This window comes from Asterias amurensis, chromosome 20 (assembly GCF_032118995.1).
Source record: "Asterias amurensis chromosome 20, ASM3211899v1".
NCBI classification, from domain to species: domain Eukaryota; kingdom Metazoa; phylum Echinodermata; class Asteroidea; order Forcipulatida; family Asteriidae; genus Asterias; species Asterias amurensis.
In genome coordinates, this window is record NC_092667.1 from 4,363,781 (window position 1) to 4,385,531 (window position 21,751).

Here is a 21,751-nt window from a genome sequence, read left to right on the forward strand (position 1 = left end):
CCTATATCTATATCTAGCTACTCATCTCACATGAATTCCTATCCGATCAGTACTAAGTAGATTACTTGGAATGGAAAACGTCGTGTGACCTGCGAAAGGTTTAATTTTCATCGATAATTCTGCAGATTGGGGGTCTGTTTATCTCCCTAAAGATGAACGCGGAGGTAGAATTTCATATCAGAAACAATTATCCGTGGGCGAAATTGCCAGCAAATATCAAACAGGTAGGCCCTAACATATTTTGATTCTTGTTTCCTTATGAAAACTGTGATTGTGACTTCGGTCACTTGCATGATGACTTGCTAACTAGTTTTAAAAAAAGTTTCTTGCTTTTGCATGTCGCCTGTGATTTAATTATGTTTCCCTCCTCACCCGATTCTTTGAAAAGGAGAGACATCATCAAACTCACCTATATGAAGCCTTCATAAACTAGACACAAGTTGAAGTTGCACAACCTTTGATTTGAATTTTAAAAAAATGGTGAAAGCCAAAAATTACATTTTCAACAGCACTGAGCATCAGCATAGGGGGAGGGGCATGTGAGGGGCTTTGAAGTTTTATGAATGGGTGTGATGGTAGGGGATTGGTGGGAGCTTGGATGCAGGATTCCTATATAGCTATGTTGTGTATTGTAATCATTTTAAGTAATTAAAGACAGTTCGGAGATGCAGGTGGCCAGCGGGAGGGTGAGAATAGGTGAAGACCACTTGACATCTGTTTTATATAGTGCACACAAAAACGCTTAATCTGACTGATTCTGATGGTTTGCGATGGTGTACTTTTGTGAATTTCGAGAATATGTTGCATTTTTCTAAAACAAATATTTTTAATTCCTTTGGTCATTTATAACATATGTTTCCTTGTTGGACAGAGAATGGTTTTTTTATATTATAGATTTATGATTGCAATTAGTCAGTCTACTACTAGGCCAGTCAACACCAATGATGGGCAATAAAAATCTATGCCTTTTTTCTTTCATTAGCCTTTTATGTCTGAATGTTTTGATGATGAGCAAGTTTTAATTATTGTTTTTTTTCTTTTCTTTATTCATCTTTGACAGGTCCTTGGACAATCACAGAAAGAGTATGAGAAACTTGTCGTCAACTTCAGTGTCAAGAACCAGTTGCGATACAAAGGAAATCTTGGTAGGTTTAATAAAGAACCAGAACAAACCTAAATCTAGAATTTGCTACAAGGTGCAATTAATTATGTTCTTACCAGGGTTCACTAGTCTGTTTTCATTTTCACAGTCAATAAGCCATGTAATATAATAGTTTCCTTTTTGCCACTTGTAGCTAGCCAGACAAATTCAACATAAATTTTAAGATTGGTACATACTTCACTTGAATTGCAAAGGCGAAGAGAGTTCCCCTGTATCATCTTGGGAAACAGTTTGTATGTTTGCATCACATAATTCACTTCACATTTTGCTTTTTGTGTGAAGTTTAAACTGGGCTTTACTGATCATCAGGTAGATTCTTTTCAATAATGACTTTTGAATTTGTATGTCCTTATCAGTACGCAACGTGCGACGAGATGAGAAAAAATACTACGAGGAATTGCTGAAGTACAGCGCAGACCATCTGATCCTGTATCCCTATCATCTGTCTGATATCATGGTGAAGGGGCTACGGAATACTCCCTTCTCGTACTACATGAGGATGATGCATGGAATCATGTTGGGAGAGAAGAGTTATGATTCACTGCCAAACTTCACAGCTGCTGATTGTAAGCAAACCTAAACATTGTGCAATTCTCGTTCATACTGAAACATTAAGGTCTGTGGCTAATAACTTAGAGCCAGAAGTGACTCCGCGGCAGTACAGTTAATTACGATCCTATAAGCTAAAGTAGTAGTCCAGTCTATTTTCTATACCATCTGCCCTTGTAATAGTTAAAAAGCAGGACAGAACTGAGAAGTCTCCCGAACCTCTGATTATCTACTCCGCTGCAGTAGAATAAAGCAAGACAGTTCTCTAAGAACAAACTCTACCTGGCAAGTAGATACACACAAGGTGTTATCGCAAACCAAATATACATTGATACCTCACCATGCAATGCCTCAAATTCTTTAAACTTAGAGCTACTTACATGTATGCAGCAAATATTTATTTGGGGTTGAACAAAGGAAACTTGACTAGAGCAGGATTTGAACCAACGACCTACGGATTAAGGTGTCGGTCCTCTACCAAGGTTGGTGGTCTCCCTATTTTGTCAATATGTTTGTTCAGGGGTGCCAGTCAGAAGCAATACACCATGTGACTGCTGTGTATCTAGGGATCACACCCAAGTTTCCACAGCGGCATTCTGGTTGATGTTCTTTCTGTTTGTTTACAGGTCTAAGGCTCCTGGGTATTGGACGAAACCAGTACATTGATATTATGAACCAGTGCAGGTCTTCCAAGGTAAACAACATTTATTTGTTAAAGGAACACGTTGCCTTGGATCGGACGAGTTGGTCAAAACAAAAGCATTTGTAACCGTTTTGTATATAATGCATATGGTTGGAAAGATGTTTTAAAAGTAGAATACAATGATCCACACAAGTTTGCCTCGAAATTGCGTGGTTTTCCTTCTACTGTGAGAACTAACACAGTCGGCCATTTATGGGAGTCAAAATTTTGACCCCCATAAATGGCCGACGTGTTAGTCGACAAGGTAAAAGGAAAACCACGCAATTTCGAGGCATGTTTGTGTGGATCATTGTATTCTACTTTTACAACATCTTTCTACCCATATGCATTTTATAAAAAACGGTTACAAACGCTTTTCAAAGACCAACTCGACCGATCCAAGGCAACGTGTTCCTTTAATGAATCCAGAAGTTGAATGCATATTTCCTATTACATTGCTTTATAATGAAAAGAGAAGGGGGAACATGCATCCTAAAGAGTCCCAGGGAAGTGTTGGAGTCAAGACCCCAAAGTCTGAGACCGAGGCCAAGATCTTACAGTCTGTAATCGAGACTGAGACCTCCAACACTTTCCCAGGGCTCAAATATTTGCACAACATACATTGTACGACCAATGTAAGTCAATCTGGGGTAGGGTCCATCTTGCCTAGGTGTACACATACCATTGTTTATGGTCATATGCTGGAACAGCACTACAAGGTTAGGTTTTAAAATTTGAAGAAATTAACATTCAAAAAGCTTAAAAGGCTTGTTAATAAAATATCAAACATTTTAGGGTACTCTACCAAGAAGCAGAATTCATTAAATAGTATACAAGTTGGTCATAATTCAAGTTTTCAAAATGTTAGCAATTGTACACAAAACTAATTTTGTATGCAAGATCAGACCAGCATATTACAAGTCAACTATTGCTTGCACGCCTGATGGTCATTACTGTTTGAACACTTTCCGTTTTTGGCTCAGTTGGAGTTGAGATTTCTGGTTAAACATACACTTTGTACATTCTATTTCAACTACAACATTTAGTCTTCATTAGTATTTGGAAACATTGTTCTGTAAATCTACCCATTGTTGGTATTTGTTTTGTATACATTAAAGGTGTCTGCACAGTTTTCACTTTTGCTTTCTCAAGATCTGTCTGAAGTTCTGTCTATTGCACTTTAAGAACTGTTAATCTTTCTGTGCTGCTAGCAAGCCTAAAGCATGTAATCTTAAAGGTCTTTGCAAGCCACTTGTCATTAAAATGGTTCTTTTGGTACTATTGCTGGATGATTTCATTCTCTGTACATAAACTGCTGATTTTACTTAACGCTGCTTTTCAGCCTTCTTTAAGTCGAAGTGGAAGCTTTAATGTAAGTCTAAGCTGTTTTCCTGTGTCGTAGCATGCTGTATCTTGTTAGGAATGAATGCAGATAGTGCATTGGCCTTTATCATATATGAAGCCATCTTGTTTACCATCCAGGGCCCAATTTAAAACAGCCTGTATTAAAGCATAAAAATAGTAATTGCTTAGCAGAATCCAAAATACACTAAGTTTGCATTAATGTGGCTGATGCCGACTAAATGTTTGCCTACAAAGAATTTGTCAAGCAGTATTTTCTGCTTAATAGCTTTATGAAAATGGGCCAAGGCGGGTTCAGGTACTTTCAAAACCATAGCTTGAAGGCCAGCATCACGGCTCTGTCAGCTGTTTCATCACGGTATAGAGACAAAGGTGGACAGAGCCTATGTAAAGAGCCACAAGGGGTCTATGGTTTCAAAAAGGCACATTGAAACCAACCTAAGGGCCTCTCTAATCAAATATTGGCTTGGGTACCAGCTCTGGCTTGGGCTCTGTCATCGATTTTGGAGCAGTGTACATTTTCGCACGGTGCCTCGACATCAACAATAGCCCAGAGCCAGAGCAGAGGTTTGAAAACAGTCTGATACCTTTTCATAAAATGACAGATATCAGTGTTATTGTGTAGAGTATACAGGGTACTTGACAAAGATGGCTTCATTAAGATAAGGGTCAAGTTTGTTTGCAATATGTTTATGTTTTTGGATGATAATTTCTTTAAGTTATTTTATTTTTTCATCTGCACCGTACATACCTTTAAGTAGTAAAGATGTTATTTTACCTAATTTTATTGGATTTTAGATTAGGCTCAGATTTCAATTGTAAGACACTGAACTACATGTAAAAGCATGTTTGTGTAGTATTCGCAATCTTTATGTTTAGTTTTTAGGACTCAAATTTCATTATTTTTTTTAGTGACCTTTTGATTGTAGCATTCAATACAACATCAGAATTTAACACAACCAGAACCCATTTCCTTTTGGAATCAAACATGTAAATGATCAATGTTACCCCAGATGCCATGGAGGTATTTGTCCTGTTATGTCTAGCATGTTGTTTATAGGGCAAGACGTCACTTGTGTCTTTGAAGATGGAATGTGAACAGTAGAAGATATCATAATATTTGAATGCAAACAAAGTTCATATGTCTGTGAGAATGTTGATGATATTGCCTGCGACAGTTTGAGAACAATGTCAACATTCAACAATAAATATCACTACTAGGCTTGGAACTCCTGGTCCTAGCCTTACTATTCTTTCAAAATGTTCCCAATTCCCATATAAATTAAAATTTTCTTTAGGAAAAGGTCTCTTTATCTTTATGTACTGTTGTTGATTTTAACAATGAAACCGATTCAATGTTTAAGTACCCTATGAAGTGCCTCAAAGTGCTTTTAAAACCAAAACTTAAAAAATGTAACAAATTAAGTTTATTGTACTATCGATTTGATTACATGTAGCCAAATTTTATTTAAAAAAGAGTGTTCCGTGTAAAAAATCAACAGTAAAAGGGAACACAATAAATGACATAGTTAAAAAGGGGAGTGGAAGGTTGCCAGAGAATGAACTTTCCTGAAGGTTTAACAACAGTTTAAATATATTGGGTCAACTATTAATTATCCATGATTACCTTGTCACAGAAATTCTTCCGTCGTCGACCGATCAAAGATCTTTTGCCAGTCAAGCCAATTGACGCTGTTATCCTAGAGCCTTGGTGGATAGTTCAGGCTGGATACATCACTGAAGATGATATCAAGGTATTCTTAGCAGTTACTCTTCTGGTTTACTTGTTTGTCTTGCAAAGCGGCCCTTCCATGACATTCAAGTGTTTTTTATGCATACAGAGTCCTATTTTATAAAGCCTAAAAGCAGGAAATCTTGCTATGCAGAAATTGAGTACCAGTCAAAATTCCATAAAGTTAACATTGTTTCAATTGGTGCCCTACTCAATTTTTTCTTTGCAAAGAAATTTGCTAAGCAATATTTTTCTGCTTAACAGTTTTATGAAATTGGGCCAGGGCTGATCTGTCATAGAAACTTACTCCAAAATATTGGTTGTGCCATGAGGGTATAGTTTGCCTGAATGGGTAGTGCATATTTTAGGCTACCTGTGAGCACTTCATGTTATTTGATACCTAAAATGGCAGATGAGTGTGGTGACATTGCAGTGCATCTTTTGTGGTCTGAAATTATCCAATCTAAATTAAAATATTCATCTGATAAAATGGATCTCCACTGTATGATTGTTTCTACAGTTGCAAAGGGGAAATGCAATGCTTTACTTAAGACAAACAAGCTACGATTCAATTTCAATTCTAAAGCAAACTCAAAGATGATTTTTCTGTGTTTTTGTTTGCATTTAAAGGCAGTGTCTGTGACAGAGAAACTTGCTATCGATAAAATAATAGATGTTGGACCTCAACTTTCTGGAACATTGGACTACTACGTTGTACACAGTAAGTTATTATTACAATAAAGATTTTACTGATGTTTCCAGTATTATTATTCTTTGAGAAAATAGAATTAGCTGTTGCAAACAACTTACCAACCAAATGGACCGAGAGTATAAATGCAAAAAAAAGTTTATGGCCTGATGATTCGACCCTAGCAGAGTCTTTCTCGAAGGTTATTATTCCTTATAACATTTGCATTAAGTTGATCAATTTAGCTACATAGGTCATGAATAGCAGAATAGGTGTGCACAGAACTATTTGAAAGTGAACCAACATTGGTCCCAATTTGAGGTCAAACTTTAGTAGGCACATAATTCCAAGATAAAGTTGAGTGTGGGTTTTAGTCCTGGTTGTGACTTTTGAGTCCTAAACCAAGATACTGAACCATTATTGCTGTGTCCTTCATATGGGACGAAAGCCGTTGGTCCTGTGTGGTGTGTAATACAGTAAATTGAAAAGAGAAGAGGTTCGCCCTGGTGTCCCTGGTTTGATTGACTGCATATTGCGCCACAGCACCTTGTCAACCATTACATGATGCTATGTGAAGGAAGTGGTCTTGTACTTGTAGCTCCAGAATACCTTGCAGGAAAATACTGAATGTTGAAGTGCCTTGAGTGTCACTGAGTGATGGATTAAAGAGCTATATGTGTTTACAAAATATTAACATTCTTTGTTTTTTGTTTATTTAGAGTTGTACACAAAAGGACTAATCTATATGGACGTACCAATAGAAGATGACGATTGCATAGTTGGTGAGTTTTAGCCAAATGTTTTTTTCTCCAAATGCAAAGAATTTGAATTAAGTCATTAAATGTCTTTTAACAATATCTGATTCTCCCATTCGGATTTAGAGGGAAAGCACTTTTCGAAACTGAAACTTCCTTTGTCTTTCTCTCCATGGGGGTTATTGGCTAGTACAGTAATTAAATTTGCCTTTCTGAGTCCACGGCTTCACAACCAGAATAAACGAAAGGAAATTTTGTAATGTGTCAAACTTCAAATGTTCATTCTGTAAGATTGTTGATGCATCTCCAATCCAAGCTTTACTTATTTATGCCCAATGATAATATCTTTCTCCATCTATAGTTCCTCCGCTGGAGGGCTTCGTGATGAACCGTCTTCAAGGAGATTACTTTGAGACACTCCTCTATAAAATATTTGTCTCTATTGATGAACACACAACTGTATTTGAGGTGAGTGAAACTAACTAAAAATAAGTAGGATTTTAAACTTTGCATGGTGGAAGTAGAATTAAGAGAGGTTTGTTGTAACACTATGTGAATATCTCTTCTGAGTAGTGTTGGTTCTAAAAAGAACCGGTGGTAACGACTCAACATTTCGATCAGTTTGCTCTGATGTTGGGTCGTTAACCACCGTTTCTTTTCAGAACCAACATCACTCAGAAGAGATATACACATGGTGTTACCGCAAACCTTGATTAGTTATACACAGGTTACTTTTATTCTACATGTATACAACTACATTTTATATAGAATTAAAACAATTAATCGTTTCCAAAAGCCAAAGGTATACTTCTCCTTTAAAATTTCTTTTACAACATTTGATGGAATGACTGCAAGCCTTTCTTAATTGGTCTTTCCCCACCTGTTGTATTCCCATACAGCTTTCCACCGTTCTTCAGATTGATCTCCAGCTTGTGAAGAACGCAGTGTCTATGTATTGTAGATTGGGTTTTGCTAAACGGAAAGGACAAGACTTAGACCCTGAAGCACTCCATCCATCCTGGCAAGATGCACCACAATTCAACTCCAAAAAGTAAATCATTTCTCCTGAAGACTACTTTTCAATTCTAGGCTAAAAATTTAAATGAGTTTCACTCCCATTCAGTAACTTTGAAACATCACTTTTGGTATCTTCAAAGCTTGCAGACAGAACCTGAGCTGAACCCACAGCCTTAAATGCCCAGGGGTGGATTTCACAAAGGTAGTCCTAACTTAGGACTAGTCCTAGGCAGTGCTAAGAGATAGGACTGGTCCTAAGTTAGGATGAGTTACTGGTCCTAACTTTGGACTGGTCCTATCTCTTAGCATTGCCTAGGACTTCACAAAGGTAGTCCTAACTTAGGACTAGTCCTAGGCAATGCTAAGAGATAGGACTGGTCCTAAGTTAGGATGAGTTACTGGTCCTAACTTTGGACTGGTCCTATCTCTTAGCATTGCCTAGGACTAGTCCTAAGTTAGGACTACCTTTGTGAAATCCACCCCAGTAGACCTTTCCCATGAAATATGCTAATTATATTCCACATGCCTAAAGGCACTGTTGGTTGGCAATTGCCATAAGAGATGTGCACTAAGCAGACCCACAAATGCGTCTGCGTCACACCACCATCATTCCAACACAAAAAGGTGTCTGTCGCCAAAAGGTGTGTTGTTGTTATTATTAATGGTTTATTTTATTTGAATTAAAAATTTTCTTTTTTTTTACAAAGTGTCATGCGTCTTTCAACTCTGAATCCTTGTTTACTAACAGACCCATCAGTGATGATCTTCTTCTAATAGACTGGAGCTCAACCCCTCAGGATCCCAAGGCATCTCCAACAGACAGCCAGACAGACTCGGCGAGTATTGAAGAGTCAGAGACCTCATCATCTGGTATTATTAGCAGCGTTGGATCAGGTCATAGTAAACGCATTGCGTTTCTATTTGATTCGACACTGACTGCATTTCTCATGATGGGAAACTTGTCTCCTGTAAGTACACTCTTTGTTTAATACGCCAAATTCACTTGATCCTGCAAAGTTATTTGTAATTCTAGAACCCAAATACAAGAGAGGGTATACAGTTGAAACAGTAAACGGGTCATTTTACTAGTCCACTAGATTTTGAACTGTTTCATAACTTAAGACTTCTTCTTGATGTTTCACTTCTAGAGGACTTGCATTTGAAGCTGTCTTAAGAATCCGTGTTGACAGTAGTTTACAAGTAGCAGTAAGAACAATGAAATAGCAAGTTGCCCCCCTAGAAAGTATTGTTACTGTTCATCAGGGCCCAATTTCTTAGAACTGCTTAAGCACAAAAAGCAGCTAAGCACAACAAAATTATGCTTATCAGAATAGGGATACCAGCCAAAATACAATGCTTATGTACAATCTGTGCCTGGTACCCTACGTAAGTTTGCTTAGCAGAAAATTTTAAAGGCAATATTTTCTGCTGTCAAAGCAGTACTTTGAAAGTGGGCCCATTTAATTCAACTTTTTTTCTTTTTCTTTTTCAAGAATGCCTTAAAAAAAAACACTGCTAGATCCCTTGATTCTGTGTTTTACTTTTAACATTATTTAAATTATACAGTAAAGGTCATTATTTTAATGGAACATTCTTAGATGTTTTCATTTGTAACTAAGATGATCATCAACACATGTTTATCTTTAAAAAAAAATTAAAAATAATCACAACTCCTGCATGATTTATAAACATGATTTTGTTTAATAAAGCCACATCCGTGCATTTCCAGTATTGTACCCTTCACATAATGTTTCTTGATTTATTCATACCATACAGTTGGAAATTAATGTGTTTACGGTATGTACTGCAAGTCAAGGCTCTTTTTCATAAATCTGCTAAGTGTACAAATTTGCAAGCACAGATAATTTTGTTTAACAGAAATGCGATTTTGCCAGCCGAAATGGTTCATTTTAATTTCTCACTCTGCATTTTTCACATGTTAAAGCTAGCATAGTTTTAATTTCTGATAAGTGGTTTTATGTAATTTTGTCCAACATTAGCCCGGACATCTTGCATCAGACTTTGAGGCTCTTTAGTTAATGCTAGATACCGGCCGTTAGAACCTTGCAGTTTCCTGCCAGGTTTACCTTTGACCTTGAATGCCATAACACTGTCCCTACACACACATGTGTGTAGTATCACTGGCAGTCTGTAATATGCGTCATTGCTCGCATAATCTATGCAATGAAATCCTTGCAGATAAAGACAGGGAACCAGTGAGTCTAGTCAAACATTCGCTGATACAAACAAAATAGCAGGGTGCCAGGCTCGATAGTATCAATTACATAGCATTTTGGCTGGTAGTCCGCTTCCACTAAGCAAGATATTTCTGTGCTTAGCATACTTTTTCTGCTTACCAGCATTATGAGATTAGGTCCAGGTCATGTCCGACATTCTCTGATAGCATTCTGGTGTCGGTTCTCCTCTTACATGGCATGTAGGATTCTCTTTGTCAGATTTCTCTTTTAAGCATGAAGACATCTTTAAAACTGCTGCATGGGAAAAGTCTTTTAAAATAATTGTTTCCTTTCAGATTTGGACAACTAGTCTTTCTATTCCCAACCCAAACGCATTTTGAAGAAGAACTTCTCTGTAGCAATAAAACAAATCCCACATTAAATGATTGTTTTAAACTTTAACCTATAGACTATTTACTACTGGTTTGATAGTGGATTTGGTTTGTGGGACGCCTTCTGGGCAGTTTATTTTATATTCTTTCAAGATGATATGCTTGCCTCCATGCGTACAGTTCAGCTTTACAGAAGTCAAAAAAAGCGATGGACCTGGTCTAGTCAGTTCCGACTCCCTATTTAAAAAAAAATGTAATATTAATAACAGCTTAATATTTATATTGCCTCTGTTAATTGAAACTATTTTGAATGTCATCTACAGCATGGCATCCTTTACTGTCAAAATTGTTTGCAAAAGTAAACTTGCGGGTTCAACAGTAAATCTCTTTTGGGAGTAGTGTTTGCTCTGATAAGAGCCAGTGTGATCTCGTTGTTTCTAGCAGTATAGTCTGCTGGTCTTTAGCTCATTTTCTTGAAGACGAGCAGAGTATACATTGTACATCGTGATCACATCAGGTTCAGAGCTAATGTCCTCCCAGAAAGGATTTACATGGTTGTACTCGCAAGTTTACTAGTTATACTTACTTCTTATTTTCCACACTATGCAAAGCTTCAATCACCACTTAGAAAGACCATGACGCATTTAGATTTTTTCTTTCAAGAAGAAATTAACATTCAGGTAAAACTTAAGATGATTGTTAGTCCATGATGAACCGTTAGAGGTAAAATGCTATAGAATTCTGGCCGTGTATCGAGCTCGAGTCTTACCTAAGTCACCTATAATGGAGCATTCCCTTTTGCAAAATGAACTACAAAGCATACATTGCATCACAGCTATGAAAAGAGTCAAGTTATTGTAAATATCTGTCTTCAATTCACAGGGGTTGAAAAGTCACGCTGTGACGATGTTTGAAGTTGGCAAACTTTCTGACGAGTCCTTGGAGAGTTTTCTTATGGAGCTGGACAGAGTAAGTGCCTTTAGAAAAACTTGTATGATGATAAAATGTTTGGTCTTTTAGGGAGTTTGTGTTGAGTTACTGACAAGTTCAACATACGCATCACTTCGTCCCTATTCTTTCTTTGTTTTGGGTTTTTTTCAGAGGGGGGGGGGGGGGGGGTGATATCTTTTTATCCAAAGCCCCAGTTATATAGAACTTAGACTTCAAAAACTCCAAAATCATGCTGCTCGACTACTTTTTGAACCAATAAGTTGCTCTGTTGTTGACGCCACTTTTCTCATTACAAATATTTACTGGTTACCCATCCAGCAGCATTGTTCATTTGAAGTCCTTTTGATGCATACATGGTGTTGCTTCTCAGTGCTTGTGTATCATCTGAGCAGGACAGGCTCAGATCTTCTGAAGACAACGTTCTTCTTACCATTTCTTTAAGCTCCAATTCCTTGGCGATAGGAATTTTCAATAGCTGGCCGCAAACACTATCTCATCAGGAACTATCACTATTTTCAGGAAACCTCTCAAACACTTGTGATCACAACACCTTAGTTATTCGTATATTTTTTTGTTCTTATGTTTAGGTTCCTATTAACAGTGTGGCTGAGGGAGAGGCCCAGAGATACTTTGAACATGCTGTAACCTTGAAAAATACCATCACATTTCTCAGGTAAATCTTAGGCTGTAACTTCACCTCAGAAGAAACTTCAACCTTTAAGAAGTTATTTTAATTATATTTGGCCCAACAACAATGTATTAAGCCTTTGTATACAAGTAGGATTTGAAACGTTGCATGGTTTGTTTGTTTGTTTTTTTATGTTTTTTTATGCAAGTTGCCAGACACACAAGGCCTGAAGGCCACTTCAAGGTGTGGGCTACAATTATTTTTTCCAGAGGCTGTTGCCACCTACTCCTGTGGCTGAAACAGGGTTAACCCCTTTAATACAGTCCATACAGATGTAGGCTTGGGTATCATCAATTCGAAGCCTGGCCGGTAGAGCAGAAAGCACTACCTCCCCAATTTTATGTAGCAAGTGTCACGACGATCACCATTTTTTAGAACCAACACTACTCACAAAAGATTTACACATGGTTCTACTGCAAACTTCACTTAAGCACTTGTATACACGTGACTGCTCGGCCAGCACAATCCACAAATCTCCACATCTGTCAGTATTCTTTGTAATTTTGGATGTGTGTCGTCCTTAGGTATAACAAGAGCATTAGTCCAGACTTGGATCAGTACAGCAGCGGTCTAGGAATTGATTTACTACGATGTGAGAGTCTGCTAGGTTTGGATCCTGCAACGTGTTCCAGAGTCCTGCAAAAGAATTATGAGTGAGTTCAGGCCGCGAATTTTAACCCACTGCACCCACAGCAATTGTCTCGGTTCCCTTTGCTTTTGCTGTGGTGCCCTTTGCAAAGTTTAAATACAAATTTACATTTTCCTTATAGAAGTACCTCTTACCAGAGGAAAATTGTGCCCCTTCAATTACAATATTCAACAAGCTGTGTTTATCAAGTGTAGGATGTAGCCATCCTACCTTCATTTCATCATTTAAATACAATTACTATCAAGTTCTTTCCAAGATAGTTTAATTGCAAGGACTTAAAGACACAGGACACTATTGGTAATTGTCAAAGACCAGTCTTCTCACTTGGTGTATCTCAACATATGCATAAAATAACAAACCTGTGAAAATTTGAGCTCAATCGGTCATTGAAGTTGCAAGATAATAATGAAAGAAAAAACACCCTTGACACACGAAGTTGTGTGCTTTCAGATGCTTGATTTCGAGACCTCAAATTCTAAATCTGAAGTCTCGAAATCAAATTCGTGGAAAATTACTTTCTCAAAAAGTACTCCATTTCAGAGAGAGCCGTTTCGCACAGTGTTTTATACCATCTACCTCTCCCCAATAATCGTTACCAAGTAAGGTTTTATGCTAAAAATTATTTTGAGGAATTACCAATAGTGTCCACTGCCTTTAACTGTAGAAGCATATTTTGGTGTTAAAGTATCACTTATAATCTATTTAAACGTATTGCTACTTTTTTCTATATACTTTCCACTAAAAAAAACAAGTTGTTAGTTTTCTTAGTTATCTTTTTATTATAAACACTATACCTCAATGTGTGGATTCATGGTTAACTAATTGAGGCATGTGTTTTTCTTTCAGATTATTGGTTTCCATGGCACCTCTAAGCAATGAGATTAGACCTGTCAGTAGCTGCATTCCTCAACACATAGGACCTGCAATTCCAGAGGTGAGATCATTAAAGGACTTGGGTACCTTTTCAAAATGTCCATAGATTTACATTAAACTTACAGGGTTTGAAGATAATGATAGTGGAAAGCTTCCCTTCAAATATTACTTACTGAGGTGCTGTAGTTTTTGAGAAACGAGTAAAACAATGTCATGAAAATACATTTGTAAATCCTTAAAATAATTTTCGTCTCATGACATTACTTTACTCATTACCCAAAAACTACAGCACCTGAGATTGTAACATTTTCAGGGAAGCTTTCCACTATCATTAAATACACAATTTGAGCTCAAATTCAAATTGTGGGTCATAGAACCTAAAATCTTTTTACATAACCACATTAATTTGAAGCGAAATATGTCTCAAAATGCTTTATACTATCGAAAGCTACTGTAGGTCTCTAACCAAAGGTTTCATTGCCATTAATATTAAGAGTGATTACCAAACGTAAACATGTACCTTCTCTCATCTTTAAAGTCTTCAAGTTTCCTTACTACATTTTCTTTCAGGTGAACTCTGTGTGGTTCAAACTTTATCTGTACCACCTGGTCAAGAGTGGCCCTCCAACCCTCCTGCTGGTCAAAGGGACAAGGGTCCGATATCTTCCAGATATGTTTCAGGTTAGTTTCACAACCCAACATAAGGTTAAGAATTGTCAAATATTTGATTTTTCCGTCTGATTCTTTGAGAAAGTGTCACATTTTACAGGTTGCCCATGAATTAAAGAAATACACGTTGTTTGTTTTGTCTTATCCTTGTTATTTACACAGTGATTAAGACAAAACGAGCTACTTTATTTCTTTCTTGATTATGTGGGATTAAATTTAAGAAAATGATGGCTTGTTTTTCTAGTCTGTATGCTTAAGCAGGATTGGATATAAGCATTTTTAAACTTGTTTTGTCATTGGACCACTGATAGATTGTAGGCCTGGAATTTCATCTTACAAAGCACAACGCTCTTTTCGTTTTGCAAAGGGCACTTTCATTGGAAAATCTTAGTCGATAGGAAACATTTAAAGGGGCACCAAGGCCAAGACCAGGGGCAACAGAGGCGTTGGCCTCCATACTGCATGTAATTCCAAGCCTGGATTGTGCAGGATTGAATGTAAGAAATAGTTAGCTTATTTTTTGTGAGTTTCATCTTGATGTTTATGATTTTTCAGGATTATGACCGGCTGCTTATAACCACCTGGGGTCATGACCCTGGCTTGGTTGGTACATCCAATGCATTACTGACTATCAACGATGCTCTAGCTCACTCCGCTGTCTTAATACAGGTTAGTATATTACAGTGTCTTTACATTTACATCAACAGAAAAACTAGTTTCATTTTGAAAGTTCAGTGATGATAAAGTTCAATGACTACTAAAGTACTAGCACCAGGATAAGAGTACTAGCACAGGGTTAGAGCCCCTGCTCCACTCAACATCCATCCTAGATGCTCCGTTCCAATCAAGTCCAAAATGTTGTATCTCAATTTTGCACAAAACTTGCACTTAAAGTAAGTGCGGTTTTACGAGATACAACGTTTTTGCACTGGTACAAATACATACTCTTTTGATGCACTATTTTTTCTGAATGATATAATATCAGCATTTTGTGTGATTTTTGTTGTCATCTAGGGACATGGTTGGTTGACAGATGGAAGGACGTACCACATACCATTCCCCTTACCAGAGGGACAAGACAAAGGTATGTTCAATGTTTGAATAGTTTCAGGAAAAGTTTGTTTCTGAATTGGGGGCTACTGCTACAGCTATAGCTAGATTTCATTGAAGTATAGGACGTCCTTTCCAACAGTCAGAGCCGTCCTTTCCAATAGTCGTAATCGTAGCTGTAGCCTTCAATTTTGATACTGCCTCATGACGTGGAGAAGTAATCAGAGGTTTTTGTGACATAGGTGGCAGCAGACTTCTCAGGTTTGAACTAGACCCATATGATGTCACAAGTTCAAATAGTGCCGTCATTCAGGTCAAATGAAGACCTATCCGTTTAAAGAGTTGTGTGTGGTGTGTACATGTGTATGCGTTTCCATTGTTTGTCCACTGTGATGGTGGCATAATGCAAGAGGTTTATTGCATAGAGTTATATATAAGAACTAGAGGGCGCATGGGTGATGCTTCTTGCACAGAGGCGACGGGACCGCAAGGAGACACGCGCATGCCATTGAATATGAAACACACCTTGGAGTTTGTGTTTATTGAACGCTACGCGATGCTGTTTTGTTCAACTTACAAAATGGCCGCACAAACACAGGCTGTGGGATGCCAGTTTTGTCAAATTAAAAAATGGCCGCCTGCGCGCACATCGGAGCGCGTATATAAGCCAGTGCGCCCTCTAGTTCTTTCATTTAACTCTATGGTCTATTGGTAAGTCTGCTGCCATCTAGTGTCCTGAAAGCCTCTCAGTTCTTCAACTCTGTATGAATGTATTGCAGACTTGCTAAACTAAGCTCACCCAGTCACGAATTTTGATGGTAAAATTCTACAAGATTATGGTGATGCTTGCAGACAAAACATTTAAACAGTGATAATATCCCCATGTTTGTAACAAATCGTTTCAATGTCATTTATCGAGGGTTCTACATATGCTAGTATTACATTTCTTTTTGTTCCTTTGTGTTTTTAGGAAGTTTCTCCACTGAGTCAATGGAAAACCATCCCACCGTCCATTCCCTAAGCAAGACCCTTGACCTCAGGCACATGTGTGGCTACATCACACTCCTCAACTCAGGCAAACCCCAAAGCAGAATACCCAACGGACACCCTCCCCACTTTGTGACAGACACGGTAACGCACACTGTAACGGAAACAGTGCCAGTGGAAAGAACTGATAAGGATGAATCAGCAGCTGCTGATACAGTTGAATCAGAACCAGCGACGTCGCAAGTTACCAAACATTCTCTGACGCTGCCTGTTCAATCACCAATGCATTCTGGGAAGACCAATCTCCAAAGCAACGAGAAGGATTGGACTTTGCTAGATGTTTGTTTTGGAATTCCTCTGTTTGACGACCAGATCAATAAAGCTGTTTGTAAAAAGATTGCTGCGTTTGGGCTTTGTCGGAGAGAAAGGTATGTTGTTTTATGTCACTTTTTTTTTCACTCAATGTTTTTGGGGTTTAAAGAGTTTTTGCTCAATAGTTCAGGCCAAAGCAAACTGTGTAAACCTCGTTCAAATAACAACCATTGTATTCTGGTTTTAATGCACCATACTGAAATTGTTCCTTTAGGAAATTGTACCTAAAACTTTGTTTGGAAGAATAAAACCTCACAAAGTACTCAATTTTTTATAATACAATTCCACGAAGACAAGCAGAGTATATCGTTTGAAATGTTGACACCATGTTGAACCCCAAGTGTTCTAAAAAGTGACAATGCTAACATTTAAAAATATCTTTCAAAATGGTTGACCCTATAGTTACAGACTTTTTTGTCAGCAATGACTCTCACTCCTGTTGTTTTAACATTTCGCTTTAGAGGCTCAAAAAGCAATGAGCTGAAATAGTCATATTGTGAGATTTTGTCAAGCTATTCTAGTTTCCGTGACATATTTATGGTACCAGTTAATCGTGATTTTCTTCCTTACTCTCCAGTCTGTCCGAGTTACTTCAAAGCAGTAGGAAGTTATCGCTTAATTTGCTCAGCTTCATTGCTCAACAACAGGTAAGAAATACATGGATGGTTGAAGAAAGATTCTAAGAAAGAGTGCAATAAGAATCCTCTTTCTGTCAATGGTAGTGTGTAGTTGTTACCCTTGAGTAAGGACTAGCTCAATTGATAGAGTGCCGGCTAGAAAAGTATCGTACGGCCACACAGTTTTCCGAAAAAGAAACAGGGCTCTGGAGGGTGATGTTGTGACCTATTTATAAAAAAACAAGTAAACAATTAATGTGTCCAAATGACAAATTTATCACTAAAATAATTCGTGCATAAAATGGTAAATTTTGTTTTGCTTTACACAAAATTATTTTAAACACTTACCCTGTGACTGTGAGTCAGTTTCTCTTGTGGTTTATAACTTGTTCAAAGAAAGAGAGTTTTTTCAGAAGAGAGCCTTTCAGAACCAACACTACTCAGAAGAGATTTCACATGACCGCAAACCTAACCTAATTATACTCCCACAATGCAAAGTTACAAATCCTAATTAAGGAGGTTCTCTTTCCAATATCCTGATTTATTCTCTATCCCCCTTGTGACTCTTGTTACAGGATATGCCAGTGGTACCAGACCTACCAGCTGAAGCCTCATTACCAACATCCCCCTCTCTAGTCACAGCCCCTTCCCTACCGTATCCAACCAGGAACCTGGCATTTATAGATGGAGAACTCAAGGTGTGGGATTGCAGTTGAGTGCCTTCCTTCCCTTAACTCACTCAAAGTTGCAGCTCCTCTTTCTCTCTGCATGTACACCTCATTGCAAGTTGTGATTGCAAGTTGTGATTGCAAGTTGTGATTGCAAGTTGAAGACATGAAACACCCACTCCTCCCTCCCCAACTCACCCAGGTCACAACCCCCTTCTCTACCTATCCCCTACAAGGAACTTTGCCCTCTCGGGCCCGAATGTGCTGTTTGCACGCCTGAACGATGAGAACACGACCCGCGAACAATACACTTAGAACAAAATCACACATCACCTTTCAGCAGGGATCAGTCGAGAGCAACATTGTACAAAATGGCACTACATCATCATCGTTTGGGAGGAAGATACATGAACAGCGATCCAAGGCGTTCTTGGGCATCCAAGAACACACCGCCCGAACCCAACCATCGACCATGAGCCCCCCAGGCATGGAGAAGCAGCTGAGTCTACTAACCTTCTCTCTCTCCTTTCATTTTCTTATGACATCCTTGCTGCCCCTCTAATCAAGGTAACAACTCTATAGAATTAAATATCCTAATATAAATACACTGTTTATTAAATAAACATTACCCACTTATTTTATTTACAGTAAACAACTCATTACATCAACTTCTAGCTTAACTCTAATTTTGTCCACAGATCAGTAGACATTTTGTATTAAGTTAGAACAATCTTGCATAGAACAGTTGCAGATCATTGCAGGACTTTTTAGAATCAAAGTAAGGTACGCAGTGGTTCAAACTGTGTGCACAATTTGTAAAAAGCAGGTGCAGATAGTTTGGTTCCTAAAGTCACTTTGTTCCTCAAAATGGAGTGACAGATTCATGTTTCAGAATGCTTGATGAACAAAATGGAATTGTATGTCATCAGGAACTAATCAAGATCCTCACTCTACTTTGTTTAATTTCTGCAAAAATTCCATACTTTATTTAGTTCAGAATAGACTGGTAAAAATACATGTAATTGTTTCTAATCGATGCTTTTAATTATCTGTGAAGCTGTCCAATGGTATCCTACATTAATCTTTATATGAAGATTAAGTTATATTTTTATGTATGGTTTTTCTGTTCGTGCAAACAGTACAGAAATCAGCCAAACCCTTGTTTGTACATTATCTAGACATGCTTGTTCTGGACAAAGTCATCGTTTTGTTGTGTGATAAACTTTATAGGATTTATAATCCCTAATGTTGCAGCCAGTACAAAGAATAAGAACCCATAGAATGCTATGTGGGTAATTATCTGTGCATAACTGATTTGAGGTAGTTTATGCGCTCTGCCATTTTGGCTGTATGTCAAACACCAGCTTTCCTATTAATGTCCTGGTTAATTTTGCCATGCAAATGTCACATGGTATTGATACTTGTTGTCTTTTCCTGACATAGAGGTTATACACAGCAGACACAGATGACAATTGAGCTCAGCGTTCTTTGTATTTTATCTCTATGAGCTGTTCAATACCATTATTATTTGAATTTGACTTCTTTCCATGTTTTCAACTTGGCATTGAGTCAATCCACGTGACCTTTATGGTAGGTCATCACCCAGTTCCAGTTTCATAGAGCTGCTTAAGCATAAAAAGCAGCTAAGCACAACCAAATTATGCTTACCAGAGTAAGGTTATCAGCTAAACTACAATGTCACATATACAATCTGTGTCTGGCATCCTGCTCGTTTCTGCTAAGCAGAAATGCATCAAGCAATATTTTACTTTAACTTCGCTCTTGCGCAAGGGAAATCCATCAACTTCCACACATGTGGCTATAGCTTGTAAAGGGAAGAAAAGGGTTGAAGAAAAACAACTTCCAAAGTTAATTGCTTGAAACAATCAACCGATTAATTGGAAGATATTGAAGTTTGTTCTTAAGAAAAATTATTTACAACATACCAAACATAAAATGTTTTTAGAAATTATTTCAAACACGAGTGTAAAACAAATTTTTCTAACAGGGTGGTTTGATGATATTTTTCTTAATGGTTGAAAGAAATTTACTCTTCTGATAGACAATTTACATCTTCCGTTTAAAATTTGGCTATAACTGAAATTGGTTGTGTACTTTATTGTTATCGCACTGCAGATATGAGACAGCAGGTATATGAGATTTTCAATGTGCAATCAGGGCCCAATTTCATAAGCACAGAAGAGCATTGCTCAGCAAAAACGGGTTACCAGCCAAATTTACATTGCATTATTGTGGCTGGTGCCCACTCAATTTTTGCTTAGCAGAGAAATTGTCTGCTTCACAGCTTTATGAAATTGGGCCCTGAAATTTCTCCAGTAGTTCTTTGCAAAGCTAAGGTTATGGCTATGGCTATGTTCACAAATTTAAAACTTGTGTCAAAAACTAATAATGGCTGATGTAGCCAAAACTGTACCCAGACAAACCAATGTTTTCTTAAAAGGCACTTAAATAGTAGTCTTGTTTATGGTTTTCTTGAAGGAATTCTAAAAATGTTGATGGAGTTTCTGGATGCTCATTCTTTAGAAAATTGACAGTAATTACTGTACCCTTGAGCTGTTATGGTTGTTGCGTTTTGAAGGGACTGTGCAACATTGGTGATAAACTGTTCCTTAAAGACATTGGACACTATTGGTAATTGTCTAAGACCAATCTTCTCACTTGGTGTATCTCAACATATGCATACAATAGCAAACCTGTGAAAATTTGAGCTCAATCGGTCGAAAGAAAAAATAATGAAAGAAAAAACACCCTTGTCACACGAAGTTGTGTGCTTTCAGATGCTTGATTTTGAGACCTCAAATTCTAAATCTGAGGTCTCGAAATCAAGTTCGTGGAAAATTACTTCTTCCTCAAAAACTATGTCACTTCATAGGGAGCCGTTTCTCACAATGTTTTATACCATCATCCTCTCCCTGTTACTCGTTACCAAGTAAGGTTTTATGCTAATAATTAGTTAAGTAATTACCAATAGTGTTCACTGCCTTTAACATCTTGATTGAAATTAATACAAATGGTAAAGGACCCTGTACATTAGTTTCTAATCGAAAGCATCTCACATCATTTGAGAGGGTTTCCGAGTATGCTATGTAAAATATACTCGGCAAATCACTTAACAAAGTTTCCTTAAAATAATCCCCACCCACTTTGATGGCTCATTCACAGATCATTTTGTGATTTTTAATTTCCATTCATAGAGGTTTCAAGTAAATTTATTATACTGAAAGCAAATGTTGTACCATCTGTGTAATTTAAAATTCTTGTTAAAGGTTTTAAGCAAATAAAAAGGACAACAATTGTTAAAGGCTGAGAGTCAGATTTTCTTAAATAAACACTTGTATAGGAACATTTATTTATTTAATTAATTAGTTTATTCTATTCTTTTGATAGTACAGTGCATTTTGCAATAAAATTATTGTCGCTATATGTTGGTCCAAGATTGTTTCAAAAAAGAAATGTACATAGATAAAATATGAATACATGACTATTAAAATATAAAGTTAAAATCTGTTGTTAAAGGATGGTTAATTTGGTTGGTTTGTACTTTGTTAATAGACCCTTGTGATGTCACATACTGAAATAACGCCCTCACTGACTGTGTTTAAGGAAGATCTATCATTGGCCGAGAGTTGAAAAGCGGGTCTAAGTCCAAAGATTTTCTACAGGTATGTAGAGAAATCCCAGAAACCTAAG

General features: G+C 37.4%; 1 protein-coding gene across 1 annotated transcript; it reads left to right on the plus strand.

Annotated features, from left to right (window-relative positions):
- Positions 1 to 71: 71 nt before the first annotated feature.
- On the plus strand, positions 72 to 21,729 carry LOC139952110 (protein FAM91A1-like). Its single transcript, XM_071951067.1, has 20 exons — positions 72 to 224; positions 1,061 to 1,145; positions 1,519 to 1,728; positions 2,338 to 2,405; positions 5,393 to 5,509; positions 6,118 to 6,208; positions 6,895 to 6,957; positions 7,292 to 7,398; positions 7,830 to 7,981; positions 8,696 to 8,915; positions 11,399 to 11,485; positions 12,055 to 12,140; positions 12,680 to 12,808; positions 13,651 to 13,738; positions 14,248 to 14,358; positions 14,902 to 15,015; positions 15,361 to 15,430; positions 16,367 to 16,811; positions 17,333 to 17,402; positions 17,948 to 21,729. Exons 1-20 carry the CDS (start codon positions 153 to 155, stop codon positions 18,086 to 18,088), a joined length of 2,526 nt encoding a protein of 841 aa, XP_071807168.1. The 5' UTR covers positions 72 to 152; the 3' UTR covers positions 18,089 to 21,729.
- The last annotated feature ends 22 nt before the right edge of the window (positions 21,730 to 21,751 follow it).